This window comes from Neophocaena asiaeorientalis, unplaced genomic scaffold, assembly GCF_003031525.2.
Source record: "Neophocaena asiaeorientalis asiaeorientalis breed wild unplaced genomic scaffold, Neophocaena_asiaeorientalis_V1.1 scaffold5, whole genome shotgun sequence".
In the NCBI taxonomy this organism is placed as follows: domain Eukaryota; kingdom Metazoa; phylum Chordata; class Mammalia; order Artiodactyla; family Phocoenidae; genus Neophocaena; species Neophocaena asiaeorientalis.
This window is the reverse complement of record NW_020174698.1, coordinates 2,621,827-2,640,071: the sequence shown is the minus strand read 5'-3', so window position 1 is coordinate 2,640,071 and position 18,245 is coordinate 2,621,827. Positions and strand designations below refer to the sequence as shown.

Genomic DNA, 18,245 nt, shown 5'->3' with positions numbered 1-18,245 from the left:
ACCCCCAAAAAAAAAAAAAAAAAGGAAGCCAGAGAAGAGACTGACTACCTCGGCCCAGGGGAGTGAGGGACGGCTCCCCCAGGAAGGTGAGTCTTGAGTTGAAGGTCCAGCTCCCCATGATATGGATGCACCATCACTCTCTAAGACTGACTGACCAAGAACACCCCGAAGTAGGTGCCCCAATCTTTTCTCTCAGGAAACTCTACTGCTCTATATCTGCATGTATTCATTTATGCGTTTTATGGATTTTCCTGTTCATTACATATCGACCCCTAGAAGGTACTCCAGCTAAGGGCAGACATGGGGTCTGTGTTTTGCCTTTCGTTGTATCCACTGTGCCATGGCCTACTTTGCCATATAGAATGAATACCCATTAAAAAAATTTTTTTTTAACACATCACATTTAAAATAAATTAATGATAGCCATTATCAAAAAATCTGGAAACAATAAATGCTAGAAAGGGTGTGGTGAAAAGGGAACCCTCCTGCACTGTTGGTGGGAATGTAAATTGATACAGCCACTATGGAGAACAGTATGGATGTTCCTTAAAAAACTAAAACTGGAACTACCATGTGACCCAGCAATCCCACTACTGGGCATATACCCTGAGAAAACCATAATTCAAAAAGAGTCATGTACCACAATGCTCACTGCAGCTCTATTTACAATAGCCAAGACATGGAAGCAACCTAAGTGTCCATCTACAGATGAATGGATAAAGAAGATGTGGCACATATATACAATGGAATATTAGCCATAAAAAGAAACGAAACTCAGTTATTTGTAGTGAGGTGGATGGACCTAGAGTCTGTCATACAGAGTGAAGTAAGTCAGAAAGAGAAAAACAAATACTGTATGCTAATGCATATATATGGAATCTAAAAAAAAAAAGGTACTGATGAACCTAGTTGCAGGGCAGGAATAAAAATGTAGACATAGAGAATGGACTTGAGGACACAGGGTGGGAGGGGAAAGCTGGGGCAAAGTGAGAGTAGCATCGACATACATACACTACCAAATGTAAAATAGATAGCTAGTGGGAAGCAGCAGCATAGCACAGAGAGATCATCTCAGTGCTTTACGATGACCTAGAGGGGTGGGATAGGGAGGGTGGGAGGAGGCTCAAGAGGGAGGGCATATGGGGACATACGTATGCATATGGCTGATTCACTTTTGTGTACAACAGGAGCTAATGCAGTATTGTGAAGCAATTATACTGCAATAAAGATCTATTAATAAATAATAAAATAAATTAATGAAAAATAAGATATAATGCTACATATGTATGCTATTAAAATAATTTTAATGAGAATAAAAAATAAAAAATTTAAAGAGTACCAGTAAACGTTCACATTTATTGGGTACTTCCTGTGGGTTGTCCATTGTTGTAAGTGGGCTACACCCTATAGATCTCCTAACAGCTCTGTGAGGTTCATCGTATTAATACATTGATTGATTACGTTTCTTTGAGCTCCGATGTTGATAGGTTAAGAGCTATCTACTGGCCAGTACTTCTCAGAACCATTTTGCCATTTGATCCAGACACTAATGAAATTTTTCTAGATAAATCTGCCTTCTACCCTTAAAAGACTCTGGTTATAAGAGAGAAAAGGCAGTTTAATTGGCAAATAACAATTCAGTAAAACTCAGAGTAGGAGGCTAAGAGACAGGAAAGGGAAGGAAGTCCCTCCAGAGCTAGGATGTGCCTGGATCACGACAAGGAAAATTTTAAGCTTAAACAGAGCAGAACCAAAGTTAATAGGAAGGGCCAGAAATCTGCCATCAGTGGACACTTCAGGAATGAGAGCAAACATTTGGTGCCCACAAGGGAAAAAACCAAATATTCTAGGGCTCCCAAAGAGGTATTCATGGTGTATCTATATAAATATTCGATGATTTTATTTCAAAGAAAGTTCATTTACCAAGTCTGTTTGAATGCCCCGGACTAGAGGAGCTAGCTGTTGACATATCCAGAATGCCTTAGCACGTTGTTTTAGCTTTCTTTTCTTACACTATTGCAAGTTTCTCTTAGAGTGCTCTAAAGCAGAATTAAGTGATGTCATTCACACCCCCTCCCAATCCCAGTGGAGAAACTGAGGGCTCATGTCAGGTGCAATTGGACCATCATACTCTCAGTGTTTGTTGGAGGAGGAAAGTTTGGCAAAGCCAGCCCAGGGAGGGAGGCAGGATGGGAGGGAGGGACAGACTGTCTCGGCACAATAGGTTTATTCATTCACAAGAATAAGAGCAATGCTGGGTAAATAAATGGGAACATAAAACTCTCAGGCAGACCAGGTTCTGGGTTATACGAAAGAGGAGGGTGATTAGAAAAGAGAAATCAGGGGCTTCCCTGGTGGCGTACTGGTTGAGAATCTGCCTGCAAATGCAGGGGACACGGGTTCGAGCCCTGGTCTGGGAGGATCCCACATGCCGCGGAGCAACTAGGCCTGTGGGCCACAACTACTGAGCCTGAGCGTCTGGAACCTGTGCTCCGCAACAAGAGAGGCCGCGATAGTGAGAGGCCCGCGCACCGCGATGAAGAGTGGCCCCCGCTTGCCACAACTAGAGAAAGCCCTCGCACAGAAACGAAGACCCAACACAGCCAAAAATAAATTAATTAATTAATGTCAGATGTAGGCTTGTGACATCCTCTGTCCCATAGGGGAGGACGTAAGTCAGGCACCAGCAGATAAACAAAGCTTTAAAAAAAAAAGAAAAGAGAAATCATCATAGAGCAAGACGTAGCTGATCTTAGGAGTGAGTGGTCTCAGGAACATGGCTCTGTGGCACCCTCCCCAGCTTCCTGTGTATCCAACACAGGATCAAAGCAGAGCGGAGGCCCCACTTCTATCTCACACCAGGGAACCGGCAGTCGAGAGGCAGGGAAGAAACACCTTGGACCTTTGCAGATACTAGAGATTCTTTTTTGCAAAGAAAGGGATAGAATGCGGTCTCTTTTGTAAGGGAGGGATGGCACGTTCTGGGACAGGAGGGAGGTAGGGATGTTCATATCATGCACCTTCCAGAGGCCTGGGGCAGCCATCGACATCATCCCAAAGACCTAGGCTGGGTGGCCTCATTCTTCCATAGGATACGAGGGAAATGGGCAGCTAAACTAGGGTCATGAGGCCCAGTGCTCTTCCCTCAACGGGCACAATTTAACCTGTCATCTAAACCCTGGAGTAGGAACTGGCTCAACTTTCCTGGAAGCCAATGTGTATGTTTTTGCTTTGAGAGAAAAGGCATACAGGAGAGAGATGGGCTCTTACCAACCACTCCTTCTATGGATCTAAGTGAGCCCAGCAACACCTTCTTTGTGGGCTTGAAGGAAACGAGCACAGCAGAGACTGACAGAGCCTGTTCCCCACCACCTGCCCGTCATTCCCACCCAGGCTGGGCAGAGACATGAGCTGAGGGCCTAACAGTGAGGGGCTTCCTGTGGGTTACAAGCTAGAGCCTCCTGCCTGCAACCTTCCAACCCCGGTGCAGTGTCGGCTGAACACTCCAGGCGAAACCAGGAACACACCTTCCACGTTTTAAACCATCGGCAAAAGGGGGACAAGGAACCATAGTATATCAGCATCTCAGCAGGGGTTCCAAATGCAGGGAAAGCTGAGGGGTGTATATTCAGTTCTCTTGAAAATGGGCTGTTTCTCTTGGGCATTCTATAGCTGTGCAAACCAGAGAGGTACCTAGCAATATTCTTCTTTGCATCAAAATCCACTGGTGTTTCAAACGTACTATTTAAACTGACTATTGGAGACACAGTCTGGGGCAGGCTTGTGTCTGAGTTTATCAAGCTCTTTAAGCCGTATGCTGTACTGCTATCCTGTGCTCAGGGGACTGCCCGTGGAGCCCGTGCAGGGAGGAGCTATCCTGCAGTAGCATGTTCTGGGGATGCAGAAAGGAAGCAGTGGGCATGAGCCCCGTGGATGAAGGGGATTTCTCAGAAGAGGATCAGGGAAACGAAAAATCAGAGATGTCCCTGGGATCTGTTTCAGTGCTGAGCAGATTTCTATCCAAAATAACTTTTCAAATGTCAGTGACCCTACGGTGGCCGAAGCCTACAAAACATACATCTCCAAAGCCAACCGCGTGCCCCCCCTTAAACCCCATCTCCCAATTACCTGCTTTCTCCAGGAGTTTGCACATCATCCACGCGGTCACAGAAGTCAGCTCGCTGGGCTTGGCTATCACAGTGTTGCCAGCAGCGATCGCTGGAGCCAGCTTCCAGGTCAGCAAGTAGAGGGGCAGATTCCAGGGACTGATCAGACCAGCTAACAGAGGATAACAGAAGCATTGCCAGCAATGACATGCCCCTCAAAGCAGATGGGCCAGACAGGCTTTATGAATGCAAACTCCTTCATGCTACACCAAACTTCAGCTTACTCTTCCAAAATCCCAAACTTTTGTAGCCAACTTCAGGGAACTAATTCTAAACTGTATTACAAGCAGCTGTACCTTTTAAGACTATAATCAGGACAGTCTACTCTTTTCTTGATGACTTACAATTATATTTATGGACAACAGCAATATAAGTTCTGGGGCTAAAAGACTGTCACCTGTCCCTAAACATTCTCAGAATGTGATCAGTTTTGAGAGTTGTAGACTGATCTCTGTACTGTTTAAGCTTCTCCCTCCTCATTAATCAAACAGGCCAGCTACTATTTCTTCTAAATTTCTCCATCTCTGTTTCTAATCTCTTGTGGATTGAGACATAAAATTTCTAGCTGTTCAGAATTATTTGTAAAATAAGAGCAATAGGTTCTGAGACTGTGAAATCCATTTTCGCTAACCCAGAGTATTTTTTAATTAAAAAAAAAAAAATCTTTCTAGGTTCTCACCTGTATCCTGACCAGATAGGTTTGCTGGGTAAGTAACAGAACCAACATCTACAGTGGGTCTCCATGTAACATTCTGAAACCACCTAGGCTTCTGACCATAAAACGTGTAAAAATAAAACGTACATTATGAATCAGTAGATGGATTCACCTTATTTTATACTCTGCCCTCAAGCCTGAGCTATGAAAGTGAACATAGTTTACATTATTAAATTTCCCACTGAAAAATCTGCTCTTTAGGGGATAACAATATTTTTGCAGCATAATGTACTAGCATACTTCTTAGGAGGAGGTTTGAGCTTTCATAAGACCTTGAAAATACCATTTCCGAAGGGCTCAGGTAAAATGTTCCATTTCTTCCCCTTTAACTTATCTTCTTTTATTCTATCATAAAATATAACTAGTAAAGTATGGACGGTAGTTGGTTTTTTCTCAGAGGAAACAGTGACATCTAGTGGAAACTTTTAGTTATTGCAGACATTTATATGTCCTCTAAAGGGCAAGAAGCAGAGAAATGAAAGAGGGAAGTAGATAATCCAGTCAAGGCTTATTTACCAAGTACCTGGCACTGTTCTAAGTGCTCTACACTTACTAACTTACATAATTCACACAAAGATATATAAAGATAAAATTAAACGATCCTCCCAGTTTCCAGATCAGGATACTGAAGCACACAAAATTTAAATCACTTACCCCACACATAACCTAAAATCTATGATCTTAATCACAACGCTCTCTGGAAATAATTTGGTTTTTTTTAATTACAAGGGACAAAAAGTCCTGGATTGTGAATTTACAATCAGTATCATTCTTTTTTTCTGTGATTCCTCCAGAACAAGTTTCCAGGAATAACTAGGGAATTTGACACAAAGAAAATAAACTAGAATTGGATTTTTAAGGCCAATTAAATTTCAGATAAAGTAGAAGAAATTTCTACTTTCCTTTTTTTTAAGTCTGTTCCTTTAGATCAATTCTACAGGGCTGACTGAGCATCTCTACGTACAGCTGTGGTCCAGGCTTTCACTGCAGCACCTACCGATGCCCACGGGGGTCCGAACCGTGTAGTGGAGACAGCCCAGGTGGTCCATCTGTGTGCACTCGGACGTGTGGTGCAGGATGGAGGAAGCGAAGAACCGGAAGTTCTGTACAGACCGGGGAATGTCCATGGTTCTTGCCAGGGTTAGGGTTTTCCCTGTAAGAAGTCAACACACGTATCCTGCTCACACTGAAGTAGCCTCTGTTTCTTCCAGCCTGGGATGGGCATTCATTGGTTACAGAGAGCGTTGATCATAGTTTGATAAAACTGTGAAACAATTAGATGTGAGGTTGTAAGATGAAGTAGAGGGGGTTAGAGTTGAGTCAAATAATCTTTGTTTTGTGGACTGAACAATTCATAGCTATCATCAGGAATTCGCCAGATGCTATCACTTCACCCACACCAGCTCTTTCAATTCAAAATCACCAAGCTTTGGACATGCTACAGAGGGGTTGGAATAATGGGTGTTAAGACAGCTGTATTTGCACGTCACCAAAAAACACGTGATGATATTAACTGTCCCCTCAACACACAGTGGAGTCACTAAGATGGACACATGGCAGAACCACTGGTGGGAAGCTGGCACAGGACGCTGTGTGGCCCTTGCTCACCCATCACGTGCCCCATGCACATCCTAGACATATGCTTCCCTGGATTGTTCCTCAGTTATCTTTAGTGATACAGGGAGACTCTGCAGTGTCAGGAAGCATTTTTCTAAGGGTTTGGAGTCAGGCTGCTTCTTAACTTTAGGCTGCTTTACAGCACGCATGTAAATTAAAAAGATCTTGGCCTTTCCTAACAGGTATCATTACAAAGATTTACAGACATTTACTCCATTACCCTGACTTCTGGGAAGCAGTTAAAAAAAATTGGGAAATTGTGTTGGGAGTGGAACAGTGACCGACATATCAGAAATCTTTCTAAAAAATTGTGTGACTGCTCTTCAAGTTATCTTTGCCTTTAGCAAACAAACTTATGTTTACCAAAGGGGAAAGGAGGGGGAGGGATAAATTAGGAGGTTGGGATTAACATATACACACTAGTATATATAAAATAGATAACCAACAAGGACTTACTGTAGAGCACAGGAATTATATTCAATATCTTGTAATAACCTATAAGGAGTAAGAATCTGAAAAAGAACATATATATGTATATATACATACATATATAAGACAATTTGAAGAGCTGTCACATGTATATGTATATATATAGATATAGATATATATCTGAATCACTGTGCTGTACACCTGAAACTAACATATTGTAAATCAACTATACTTCAATTAAAAAATAAATATCATGCCACAACTACTGAAGCCCGTGCACCTAGAGCCTGTGCTCTGCAACAAGAGAAGCCACCGCAATGAGAAGCCCGCACGCCACAACGAAGAGTAGCCCCTGCTTGCCGCAACTAGAGAAAGCCTGCTCGCAGCAAGGAAGACTCAATGCAGCCAAAATTAATTAATTAATTAATTAAAAATTTAAAACTAATAAATGAATCACGTAGTGAAAAGAAAAGAAACAAATTTGCTTTGAAACTCTCTACTTAGAACTAGTGGAGGGCTGCACCCTCAGCCCTCGTTCTTCCTCTCTCCCCATATCCATGCCCTTTGCCATACATCTTTGCAGTTCCTTCCACCAAATACACAGTGTATTTATTTCCGTTCCTCCTGAACTGGCGTTGGGCCTTGACTTGCTTTGGCCATCAGAATGAAGCAGAAGTGGGCCAGTTGCAAGCCTCGGCCTTCAGAGGCCTTGGCTGGTTTGGCTTTCCATCCTCTACCACTGCCATGAGAAGCACATGGGTGGGCTAGCTGATAGGTCCAAGTGGGTGGGGGTAACATGAAGAAAGTGTCCTGAGTTCCATCCACACGGTTAAGAGGCAAGAGATCAACTGACAACCTGGAAGGAGCGTGTGAACCGCCAGGAAGATAGTGCGTGCACTTCCCATAAAGAAGGGACAGCGGCGCTAAACCCCGGCTCCACTAGAGAGAGCGAGCTTGGGAAAGAGGGAAGAGGCTGGCACAGATGCCTCTCACCTTGGTCCCTGGATTCAGCCTGAGCCAGCTCCTCCAGGGACTGTTCCAGCAAATCCGCCAGCCGCTGCAGCACCTGCGAGCGCTCCTGGGGGCTCCGGGAGGACCAGCCCGGAAAAGCTGCTCTGGCGGCCTCCACCGCGGCTTCGATCTCGGAGGGGCAAAAGGAAGAGGGTCGCCTTAGACTGTTGCTCCCAAGGGTTGGATGAATCCAGAATCCACAGGTCAGTACATGGCTAACGTTTTTTCTGCCTAATTGCAAGTATTCGACACTCCCAATACTGAGTCGCCCACAAAGTGGTGTTACCTGACCAGCAAAGTCGGGGCACCACAAAAAAAGAAAAATGCTCCATTTTGACCAAGGTATCCAGAATGTGGCGATAATAGAATCTATTTGAGTAGCAGGTATACGTTTTCAATAATTTCAAAATATAGAAAATTTCTGAATATCATATGAGAGGAAACTTAATTAAGATGTATGGAATCTCTAAACTTTTAATGCAGTTTTGACATACTTGATAAGGTCTAAAAGTTTCTTTGAAATCACATCCCAGACTGTCATTTTCACTTGGAATGACTAATCATATTAGTTATTTATTGACTAATTTTTATATATAACGGAATGTGCTAAATGCTTTACACAAATTATTTCATTAAATCCCTTTTAAAATTCTGTAACATGAGTATTGCTAAGCCTGTTTTACAGATAAGGAAACTGAAACACAGAGAGCTCAAGTAATTTGCCAGAGGTCACACAGCTAATAAGTGGCAGAATCAGGATGCAAACCCAGATCTCTGTGGCTCCCAAGACCACAGCTGGCCTGCTATGGCATAACCACAGTCCCAGTCCCCTGCCTGGCTCCGCCCAATGGAAAGGTCCTCTGTTGGAGAAGAGGGCATCTGTGGTTGAACAGATAGCTTGGGGACCTGGTTTTAGAGCTAAATCCAAACGGAAACAATGTATAGGAAGGTATCAGCAAAGCCAGTTCATGGAGGCAGAATGAATTATCAGGGTTTCTGCTGTCTTTCTCCTCTCTTAGGCAAACGTCTAAGCAATGCCTTTTCCAGAGATGGCAAATCCAGAGCCTGTGTCTCTCCCTTCTCCTCTCTCACATGCATGACATTTATAATCACTCACAGCTTTCTTCCACCACTGGACCCAGGCTCAGTCTCAGAATCTTTTTCCACAAGCTTCCGGCATCTTTCTTGTATTACATGATCTGACAATTCAGCTGCCCTATCACCCCAAATCGGATCTACATGCCTTCTCATTTTCCTTAGGTGAACAAAGTCACCTTCAGCTGAGCTAAAATAGGTATAAAAGGATTCTTGTCTTAATTACAAATGTCTGGAAAGTTGGTGGTTGATGCCCTGCTGCCAGCCAACAAGAGGACGGTTCCTACCTACAGCAGTCAACGTCAAATCTAATCTTCCTACAGTTGTTGATGCAAAACTCTGATCTTTTAGAAAAGCAGAAAACTCAAGTCCAGTCATATTTTCTAAGTTGTCCTATGTCACATGTCCTACATCCATTTAATGTAGAACACATATAATGTACTACATACAATATTAGCAAAAGATAATACGTATAAAGCATTTACTATATGCCAGATGCAAAGGGCTCTACATATGTCAGTCTGTTTAATCTTCAGAACAACACTCTGAAGTAGGTATTATTATTATCCCCATTTTATAGATGAGGAGACTGAAGTTCAGCTGTAGGTCAAGAACATAGGTATTAAGCGGTGCAGCTGATCTCTGAAGCCAGGCAGTCGGACCCCAATGCCACAGGGCAAATGCTACTGCGAGTGTGTGTGACCACTAATCTAAGCATGCTGTGATCTGTAAAATAAGGATGATGGTAGAGTCTTATTTATAGGTTATGACTCAGATTTGGGACAATTTGTGTTCAATGGCTTAATGAATGCACAGCACAAAGCAAAAGCTGAATGAATGGGAGTCCTGTTGACAGACTGGCCGCACTTTCTGTGAGTGACTTGTGGGGAAATTGGGCATGTGGCTTGCATGGTAGCCATATTTTTCAAGCCAGAAAAACCTGGGATTTATGGTATCAGATGGAATGTTTGCAAGCTGGATTGCTGGAAAATCCAAAATATCTATTCCTCTGCGAGCAGGTGTATCCATCCCTCATTCTCTCTTCTGCAAGGGCTGAGCCATTAGCTGCAGAAAATATTTCTCCTGAATTTGGCATACTTGTCAATTTTAACTTTACTTTGGAAAGGACTCTGAGACAATGAGGGCTGGAAAAGCTGGATTTTCCACGTCTATCCCAGGTCATTTGAAGCAAACAAAATTGCAGGTTACAGTTTAACCAACAGATTAGCCAATATTTGCAAACTTTAATCCGAAAGTCTAAAGGTTTCTTTTTAATGCAAGACAGATTTAGAATATTATTAACAGTAGAGAAAGAATAGCTTAGTTCTTTTTTTAAATAAACCTTGCATATAATACTCATTTACATATGAAGGCTACAATTATCTTTTAAATAATCTAGTTCTTTGTGCCTTAAAAAAATAAATTAAAATCCATTTCATTTGAGCATAAATCCATTTAGATGAGTATACATTCATCAGCCACATTTATCACCCCAAATATATTTATACTCTCAGTGCAATAACTAATCAAATATATCGCAAATATTTTACAAAACTCCCCAATAATATTAATTCTACATCACTGAAAAAAAGTTTTAATGTGTGCACCATTAAGTACTTTGAGTAAGAAAAAGTAGTGTTAAATTTAACTTCAAAAATATGCAGGAATTTGATTCTGCATTTCATCATTCAAATGATTGGTTTTACTTTACTAGATATTTTGAAGACATGAAGATTACAGGATAATATAAAATAAATCCCTGGGTCTTAAGATTTTGCTAATTTTTGTGAAGTAATGCATTTTGTGGAACTCCATGAATATAATGGCAAATTTAGGCAACACTTGGTTGAGAAAAAGGATCACTTAGTAACACTGATCATTCTTACAAATAATGCTTTTTACTAGGCACCCATCAAGGAATGTCTGTGAGTTGTGGCTTTGTGTTAGGCTACCTGGATTATTATTTGTTTCTGCATATGGTAACCTGAGATTGGTGTCGTGTATCATATATACCCAATTACAAAATAAACCTTCCTAGAACTAAAAACCTTCCTTCTGCTAATGTTTAACAATCCTACACCTTTTCTCAATTTCCTTTGCTCCTAGAAAATTAAGTTACCATAAATCACCAACAGGCAAAGTAGATTTCAGTCTTCTCTGAGTGAATATACTCACCTCTTCTTTTCCACTGTTTGGCACTCGGCAGTACACTTCCCCTGTAGAGGGATCGTAGGAATCTATGTATGAGCTACAAGGTAAAAATTTCCCATCTATGAAATTTTCCAGCATCAAAAGGGCCCTTGTTCCAGCCATAGGAAAGGACATGCCTGCCCTTCCCCTTTGCGTTGCTCAGGAAGGTTATCCCCCCGCTCTCCCGACTCCTGACTTAAGTCCCCTCCTCACTTCCAGCCCCAGTGACCCCATCTGCCAATCAGTAAAAGTGGGAGGTGACATGACATTCTCCGAGAGTATTTCAGTCTCTAAACTCCGAATGAAGAGAGTTCCCAAATATTTCACAGCTGTCCAGTACGTTGTGAGAAATGGATAATAATATATTAAAGTAACATCAGCTTATGTGTTCATGGCCCTTTAAAATGGTCAAAAGGCATCTGTGTGTATCATTTTATTGGATTTACACTATATTCACTGCTCGAACATTGATTAAGTGCCAGGCTGTGAGGCAGGTCTTTACATGAATTTACTCATTTATTCCACACAACAATCCTATAGAAAGTAAAGGTCATTACTTCCCTTCTTTTGTCCTCGGAGAGGTGAATTTGTCCAAAATTGCAGAGTTGGTAAGGGTCCTTTTGTCTCCAAATCATGTGCTTTTTCCTCAGTGCATCACTGCCCTCACCCTCAGAGGTGGCTGAAGGCAGACTTTCTCTTTCCATCACCCACCAGTTTCTCTCTGCCTTGTCGCTGAACTGTCCATCCTAAAACCAGGGCTGCCACCCCAGCCCACATCTTCCCAGATGTGCCATGAAGATGACGGTATCAGCCCAAACTATATACAATGTATGTAACACACCCAGGACTCATGTCCATGATGTATATAAGAAGTTCTACAAATTGGTAAGAGAAATGAACAACCTCATAGAAAGGTAAGCAAAGGATATGAAAAGCACCTCATAGCAAAGGGAACACAGTGGGCTAATGAGTGCGTGAAAGGATGCTCTGTGTCACAGTTAATCAGGGAATGTGAGAGACAAAGAAGACTGGAAAAGTTTTTTTTTTTTTTAAATTGAGGTATAGTTGATTTACAATGTTGTGTTAGTTTCAGGTGTACAGCAAAATTATATATATATATATATATATACACACACAACACACTTTTTCAGATTCTCTTCCCTTATAGGTTATTACAAGATATTGAGTAGAGCTCCCTGTGCTATAAAGTAGGACCTTGTTGATTATCTATTTTATATATAGTAGTGTGTATCTGTTAATCCAAATTCCCAATTTATCTCTCTCCCCTTCCCCTTTGGTTACCATAAGTTTCTTTGTGAGTCTGTTTCTGTTTTGTAAATAAGTTCGCTTGTATCATTTTTTTAGATTCCACATATAAGCGATATCATATGATACTGGTCTTTGACTTACTTCACTCAGTATGATAATCTCTAGGTCCATCCCTGTTGCTGCAAATGGCATTATTTCATTCTTTTTGTGGCTAAGTAATATTCCATTGTGTATACATACCACATCTTCTTTATCCACTCATCTATCAATGGACATTTAGGTTGTTCCCATGTCTTGGCTATTGTAAATAGTGCTGCCACATTTATTTCATTTATTTCACCATTAATTTACTAATACATATTTAAGTGGCTTCAATGTGAGAGAGAAAAGGGATCTTCTGAAAGCTAAAAGCCGGCCTGGCACTCACAGCTGGGCCATGGTGTTCTCCTACTGAACACTGACAATTCCTAAATCTCTGACATCAGACATGGTTATTCTGTGCTCCTGATGAAGTGAGATACTGTCCTCACACCTGAGCACAGACCAAAAGGCACCGTGCAAACCATGAAAATGACTTAACATCGCCCTCTTGTGGTCAATATGCATGACTGCTGCTTTACTGCGTTCCATTTCTCCTACCTCCTATATGAAAATTGGTACCCAACTGCAGAATTATTCCCACTTTCTGACCGTGCCCAGTCCAGAAGAAACCCCTGCTCACCTGAGCCCTCCCTCCTCATTACCTACATGTGCTCAATTCTTCACACCTTCTTATGAGAAGCACCTAGACTCCACGGCGGTCTCTCTGCCTGCAACAAGCATCAAAAAAAAAAAATAATAATTTTGACTACGGTTGTGTCCTGGTGGTCTTTGACTGATGACATCAACAAATGATCGGCATCAACATATGCTTGCTAAAGAATTTTCTACCATGATGTCCCCAATCTTAAAGTGTTCAACTACCTCTTCATGATCTGGACATTTAAAATCCTGCCTCCCCAATCCCTTCACCCTCTCCCAGAAGGACATCTTTTGAGACTCTTACCCCGTCTATAAATAATGTCAAATGAGTGATGAATTTGTGAGTTACAGTCCCTCTAACTTTGAGTTTTATATATTTAGCTCCTGTGTCCCTCTGTCTTTTGAAATTTAGCGCTGCCGAAAAGACTAAAGCTAATTTTTTGTTTCTTTGAAGATGATTTTTGGGGGAGTTTTGTTTTGTTTCCAAGATTGGCTTAATCTCATTAAAATTCCCTTGTGATGTTTTACATAAAATATGGTGCAATCTTGGGGTCTTCCTGTTCATCATTTTCACCTATCTGCATTCTAGGAGTGGTTTCCAAGGACAACCTCTATATCATCAACTCTTTGGCAATTGCTATCTATTTTACAGGCTTCACTGAATGTTTAAATTTTGCTATTATGATTTAGGCTTCCATGGAGTCTCTTCTAACCTGTTCTGATTCTTTTCTCAGCTCAGCAATATCCCCTTACTTCTCACAGACACCATGCAGCGGTTATTGAAAGAAAACTTTTGTTTCCTGCAATACACCTGAAAGAAAGTTTTTTGCCTGCATGTGCTCAGGTACTACCGATTTTGCCACAAGCCTCTTATTTCTTAACCATCTTTAAATAAAAAGAAATATACCCAAGCCCAGTATTGGAAAGTACTAATGTGTCAGTTACTCCCACCATCTATCTCATAGTCCACCTGAGAGCTAGGAGAATCCCTAGCAGCCAGTCGATTGCTGGTTCCCTTTCTGAAATGCAGGCACATTTGAATCTTCCAGGATCAAGAGGGTCACCCCAGCTCAAGAAAGACTCCAAATTACAGCTGAGGTTCACCAGACAAGAGGACAGACAGAAGCAGTTTTAAAGTTTGCTTCTAACAAGTTTTCTCTTTCCTTCACTTTAAAAAACAGCGCCTTCACACACAGCATTATCATAGAAATAAAAGCTTGTAATTTTCTGACAATACAGATGTAAAGAAATGAAAATCCTCCATAATGCCACCACCAGTGTTAATTCTTTCACTCATTTAACAATTGCATGTGTGAAGGACTACATCAATTGCTGAAAAAGAATCAGAAGCAAAACAGAAAAGGTCTCTTTCCTCTTGGGACTTAATTTCAGCGGAAGGAGAACATAAATGAATCATACAAGTCAATATAAAATTGCACCCACGAAAATATTCCAAGGAGAGAGACAAGGTCCCACTGAAGCCCATAGTAATCCATTTTCCTTTACACTAGTCAGAGGCCGGGGGTTCCCTGAGAAAACAGCAATGAGCTGGTACACGGGAGCAGAACCCAGTGTTCCACAGTGTTCTAATTAATCATTAACACGTATAGTTACATGGTTCATCTCACCCTTAGTGTGTTCATATTTTTTTTTTCCTTTTAAAAATCTTGAATATCTTTGGCATTTTCAAAGAACCAGGTTGTAAATTACTTGATCCGTTCTACTTTTGCTCTGCTGGCAAGATTCTAAAGCTAAGAAGGACTTTAGGTGTCTTCAACTAGGGTTATTGCTGGGCTCTCCTCATCTTGCCACTTGTACCCATACCTCATGTCAATGTGTGGTTCTGCTGGCTTGTGCCCCACTGTTAAGATTCTCAGTGACGTGGTTCTTCTTACTGGAGGTGGGTGGGTTCTAAAGAATGGTTTTTACTGTTGGTGGGATCTTGATGTTGCTACTTTGAAGGCTAAAAGCTGCCCTGTTGGATGATTTTGCCAATGCGAAACCTGCCCCCGCTCCCTCCACTAATCCTGAATTGGTAGGAGATTGTGGCTTACGGGTTGAATTAGTTTAACTCAAGAGACTCTTGTATAGAAGTATTACAATTTTACTTCAGTATTAATGGTCCCCCCTCCTCACCTAGCCCCCTTCTAACGTTGTCTTTAGGGTGCATTCCTCCTGAATGCTTTCACACTGTTAACTCTCATTTGTAGTTTGTAGTGCTGAGAACGGCCCCTGGCTGAACTGTCAGCCCCACGATGACCGGCGCTCCAGAGCTCCCTCTGTGCATGGATATGGCAGACTCTTAGGGATGAAGGAAGGAATGTTTTCCTATTTACATATTTCTGTGACTATTTTAGAGGGAAGTTGGAAAATAATGGCCCAGGAGTTTTTATTGAGCCTTCTTATCTGGAAGCTTTTTAAAAAATTAGCTGTATAATCCTAACTCCAATATATCTAGGTTTCTAATTTTATATTTTTACATCATTTTTAAAAAGCTACTAATATTTCTATCCAAAAATCTTGATTACGTTATAAAATGAAAAGAGCTTGACCAATGATCACAACTCCAAGAAAAAATACGCCCTAGAGACAGAAAAGAAATACACCAACATGTTAGCAGCGGGAATATTGATATTTAGGCAATATTACTATGGGTGAGTTTTATTCTTTACTTTTCTGTATTTTCCAAATTTTCTAGAGGGAATGATTACATTTTAACAATAGTTAAAATTATTACTGATCTGCATATTATTGGGAGAAAACAAACTATGTCCAGAAATTGTTTTCTAAACCAATATTTGAGTTTCTAAAATTCAAATATTGTCATAAATAATGAACGTGTGGAAAAACACTAAACGTGTGGCTTAAACACATTTTTAAGCCAGGTTACCACAGAGGCAACTGATCCAGTGGAGACCCATGAAGAGTCACGGTAAGAGGACAAAGCCACTTGTGTAAAGAAACAGCGTGACCATAAATAGGAAGAAGCAGAGACAAGAAGTACCTGAAGCACAGTGACCCAATATGGATGTACTATTTAGTATGGTAAGTGTCAGGGGGAGGATTTCAGACCAAACCCAAGCTTGGGCCTGCTCGCCGGACATCTTGTCATTTAACCCCAACCTCCCACAGTGGGTTCTCTTAATATTACCACCCCTCAACAACAATCAATTGTAAACATAATGTAAATAAAAAGATCACTCTATCACAATTTAGGAAGGAAGAAATAAACTCATTTTTACTACTGCTGCTACTATTTGTTTTATGCTAAAGTTTTATCTAAAATTCTTAATGCTATCATGACCTTGTATGCTATACAGAGTGGATGTTTCTTGTTTTTGCATCCCACCCCCTCCCCCCGCCCCCAATCCATTTCCCCTTCTTCATAGCATCCTGAATTTCCTTCCAACCCTTCCATAATTCTCAGCTGTGCACTTTGGGTGATACTCACATCACATCTAAAGGATGCCCCAAGGAAAGAAATTACACTCAGTTATAGTCCATGGTGAGATGTTTCTAGGACTTCTGGAAAAGACATGTTCTTTCAGCCTGTCCTTGCCCTTGATGGAGGGTCTGAGGATCTAAGTGTGGAATCGCAGGGGGTTCCGTATGGAGTCTGAGGGCAAAACCAACACTGGAGAAGGCAGAGTACAGATTAGTCCTTGCCTGACACTGTGACTCGAGCAAGACCAGCTGAAAGTCAGGGCTACTGCAGGTCTTTCTTTTTTGCTTAAGTCACTTTAAATTAGGTTTCTGTCAGTTGTATCTGTTACATTTCTGACTAATATAAATAAAACGTTTTTTTGCCTTAGCAAGTTTACTCTCAAATGACAGCTACACATATACTTTTTAGTAAAGAAATGTGTTCACCTTGTGATCGTCCACCAAGCAGCACATTCATGTTCTGTACACTTTACCATATGGATGTTATTCTTCAATTAAGAAGAAATGCTGTTGAATATGGTAAGCCATCAATATATAAATCACACCATTTCCCAATATAAAAAAATTGTATCGGTGCTTCCCTCGTGGCGCAGTGGTTGAGAATCTGCCTGCCATTGCAGGGGACATGGGTTCGAGCCCTGGTCTGGGAAGATCCCACATGGCGCGGAGCAACTAGGCCCGTGAGCCACAACTACTGAGCCTGCGCATCTGGAGCCCGGTGCTCCGCAACGAGAGGCCGCGATAGTGAGAGGCCTGCACACCGCGATGAAGAGTGGCCCCCGCTCGCCACAACTAGAGAAAGCCCTCGCACAGAAACGAAGACCCAACACAGCCAAAAATAAATTAAAAAATAAATTAATTAAAAAAAAAATTGTATCATATGGTCCATCAGAACACAGTCCCAGCTGTGACAAAGCGAGACAGTGGCATGGACATATATACACTACCAAACGTAAAATAGCTAGCTAGTGGGAAGCAGCCGCATAGCACAGGGAGATCAGCTCAGTGCTTTGTGACCACCTAGAGGGGTGGGATAGGGAGGGTGGAAGGGAGGGAGACGCAAGAGGGAAGAGATATGGGAACATACGTATATGCATAACTGATTCACTTTGTTATAAAGCAGAAACTAACCCACCATTGTAAAGCAATTATACTCCAATAAAGATGTAAAAAAAAAAAAAAAAAGAACACAGTCCCAGCCTCAGCTGAGGACAAAATCCACTTGAAAGCAATGGTACCCAGGAGGGAGCTCAACAAATACCTGTTAACTAAATATACCTTGGAGTTTGTTGAAACTTTAAAGAAAAACATGACTCTTACTCATAGGGGACTTACAATCTACAAGGAATATGAGATAAAGTCATCATACATGTAATTATAAAAGTGAGAATGGGAAAAATAAAATTAAGTTATGGTTAGAAATGGATGAGATTAAATTTGATCTGCTACTAGGATAAAAAGCAAGAATTCACGTGAAAGACTGGGGAAACCCTCAGGTGAAAAAGATCCCATAAAACCCAAGTCCTACTTAGAATCTCATGAACATCGAAGAAACACAACACATTTTG

The 18,245-nt window shown here is 41.4% G+C and overlaps 1 protein-coding gene across 2 annotated transcripts in view; it reads right to left on the bottom strand.

Annotated features, from left to right (window-relative positions):
- Nucleotides 1–11,391, bottom strand: part of ALDH8A1 (aldehyde dehydrogenase 8 family member A1) — a 22,242-nt gene extending 10,851 nt beyond the window's left edge. For both annotated transcript variants that reach the window (XM_024759057.1, XM_024759056.1), the window contains exons 1-4: nt 11,209–11,391; nt 7,921–8,068; nt 5,879–6,034; nt 4,129–4,278 (exon numbers count right to left, since the gene is read on the bottom strand). In XM_024759057.1, the coding sequence (XP_024614825.1) occupies nt 4,129–4,278; nt 5,879–6,034; nt 7,921–8,068; nt 11,209–11,358 (604 nt within the window). In that variant the 5' untranslated portion in view covers nt 11,359–11,391. The remainder of the gene's footprint in view (nt 1–4,128; nt 4,279–5,878; nt 6,035–7,920; nt 8,069–11,208) is intronic.
- Nucleotides 11,392–18,245: the final 6,854 nt, after the last annotated feature.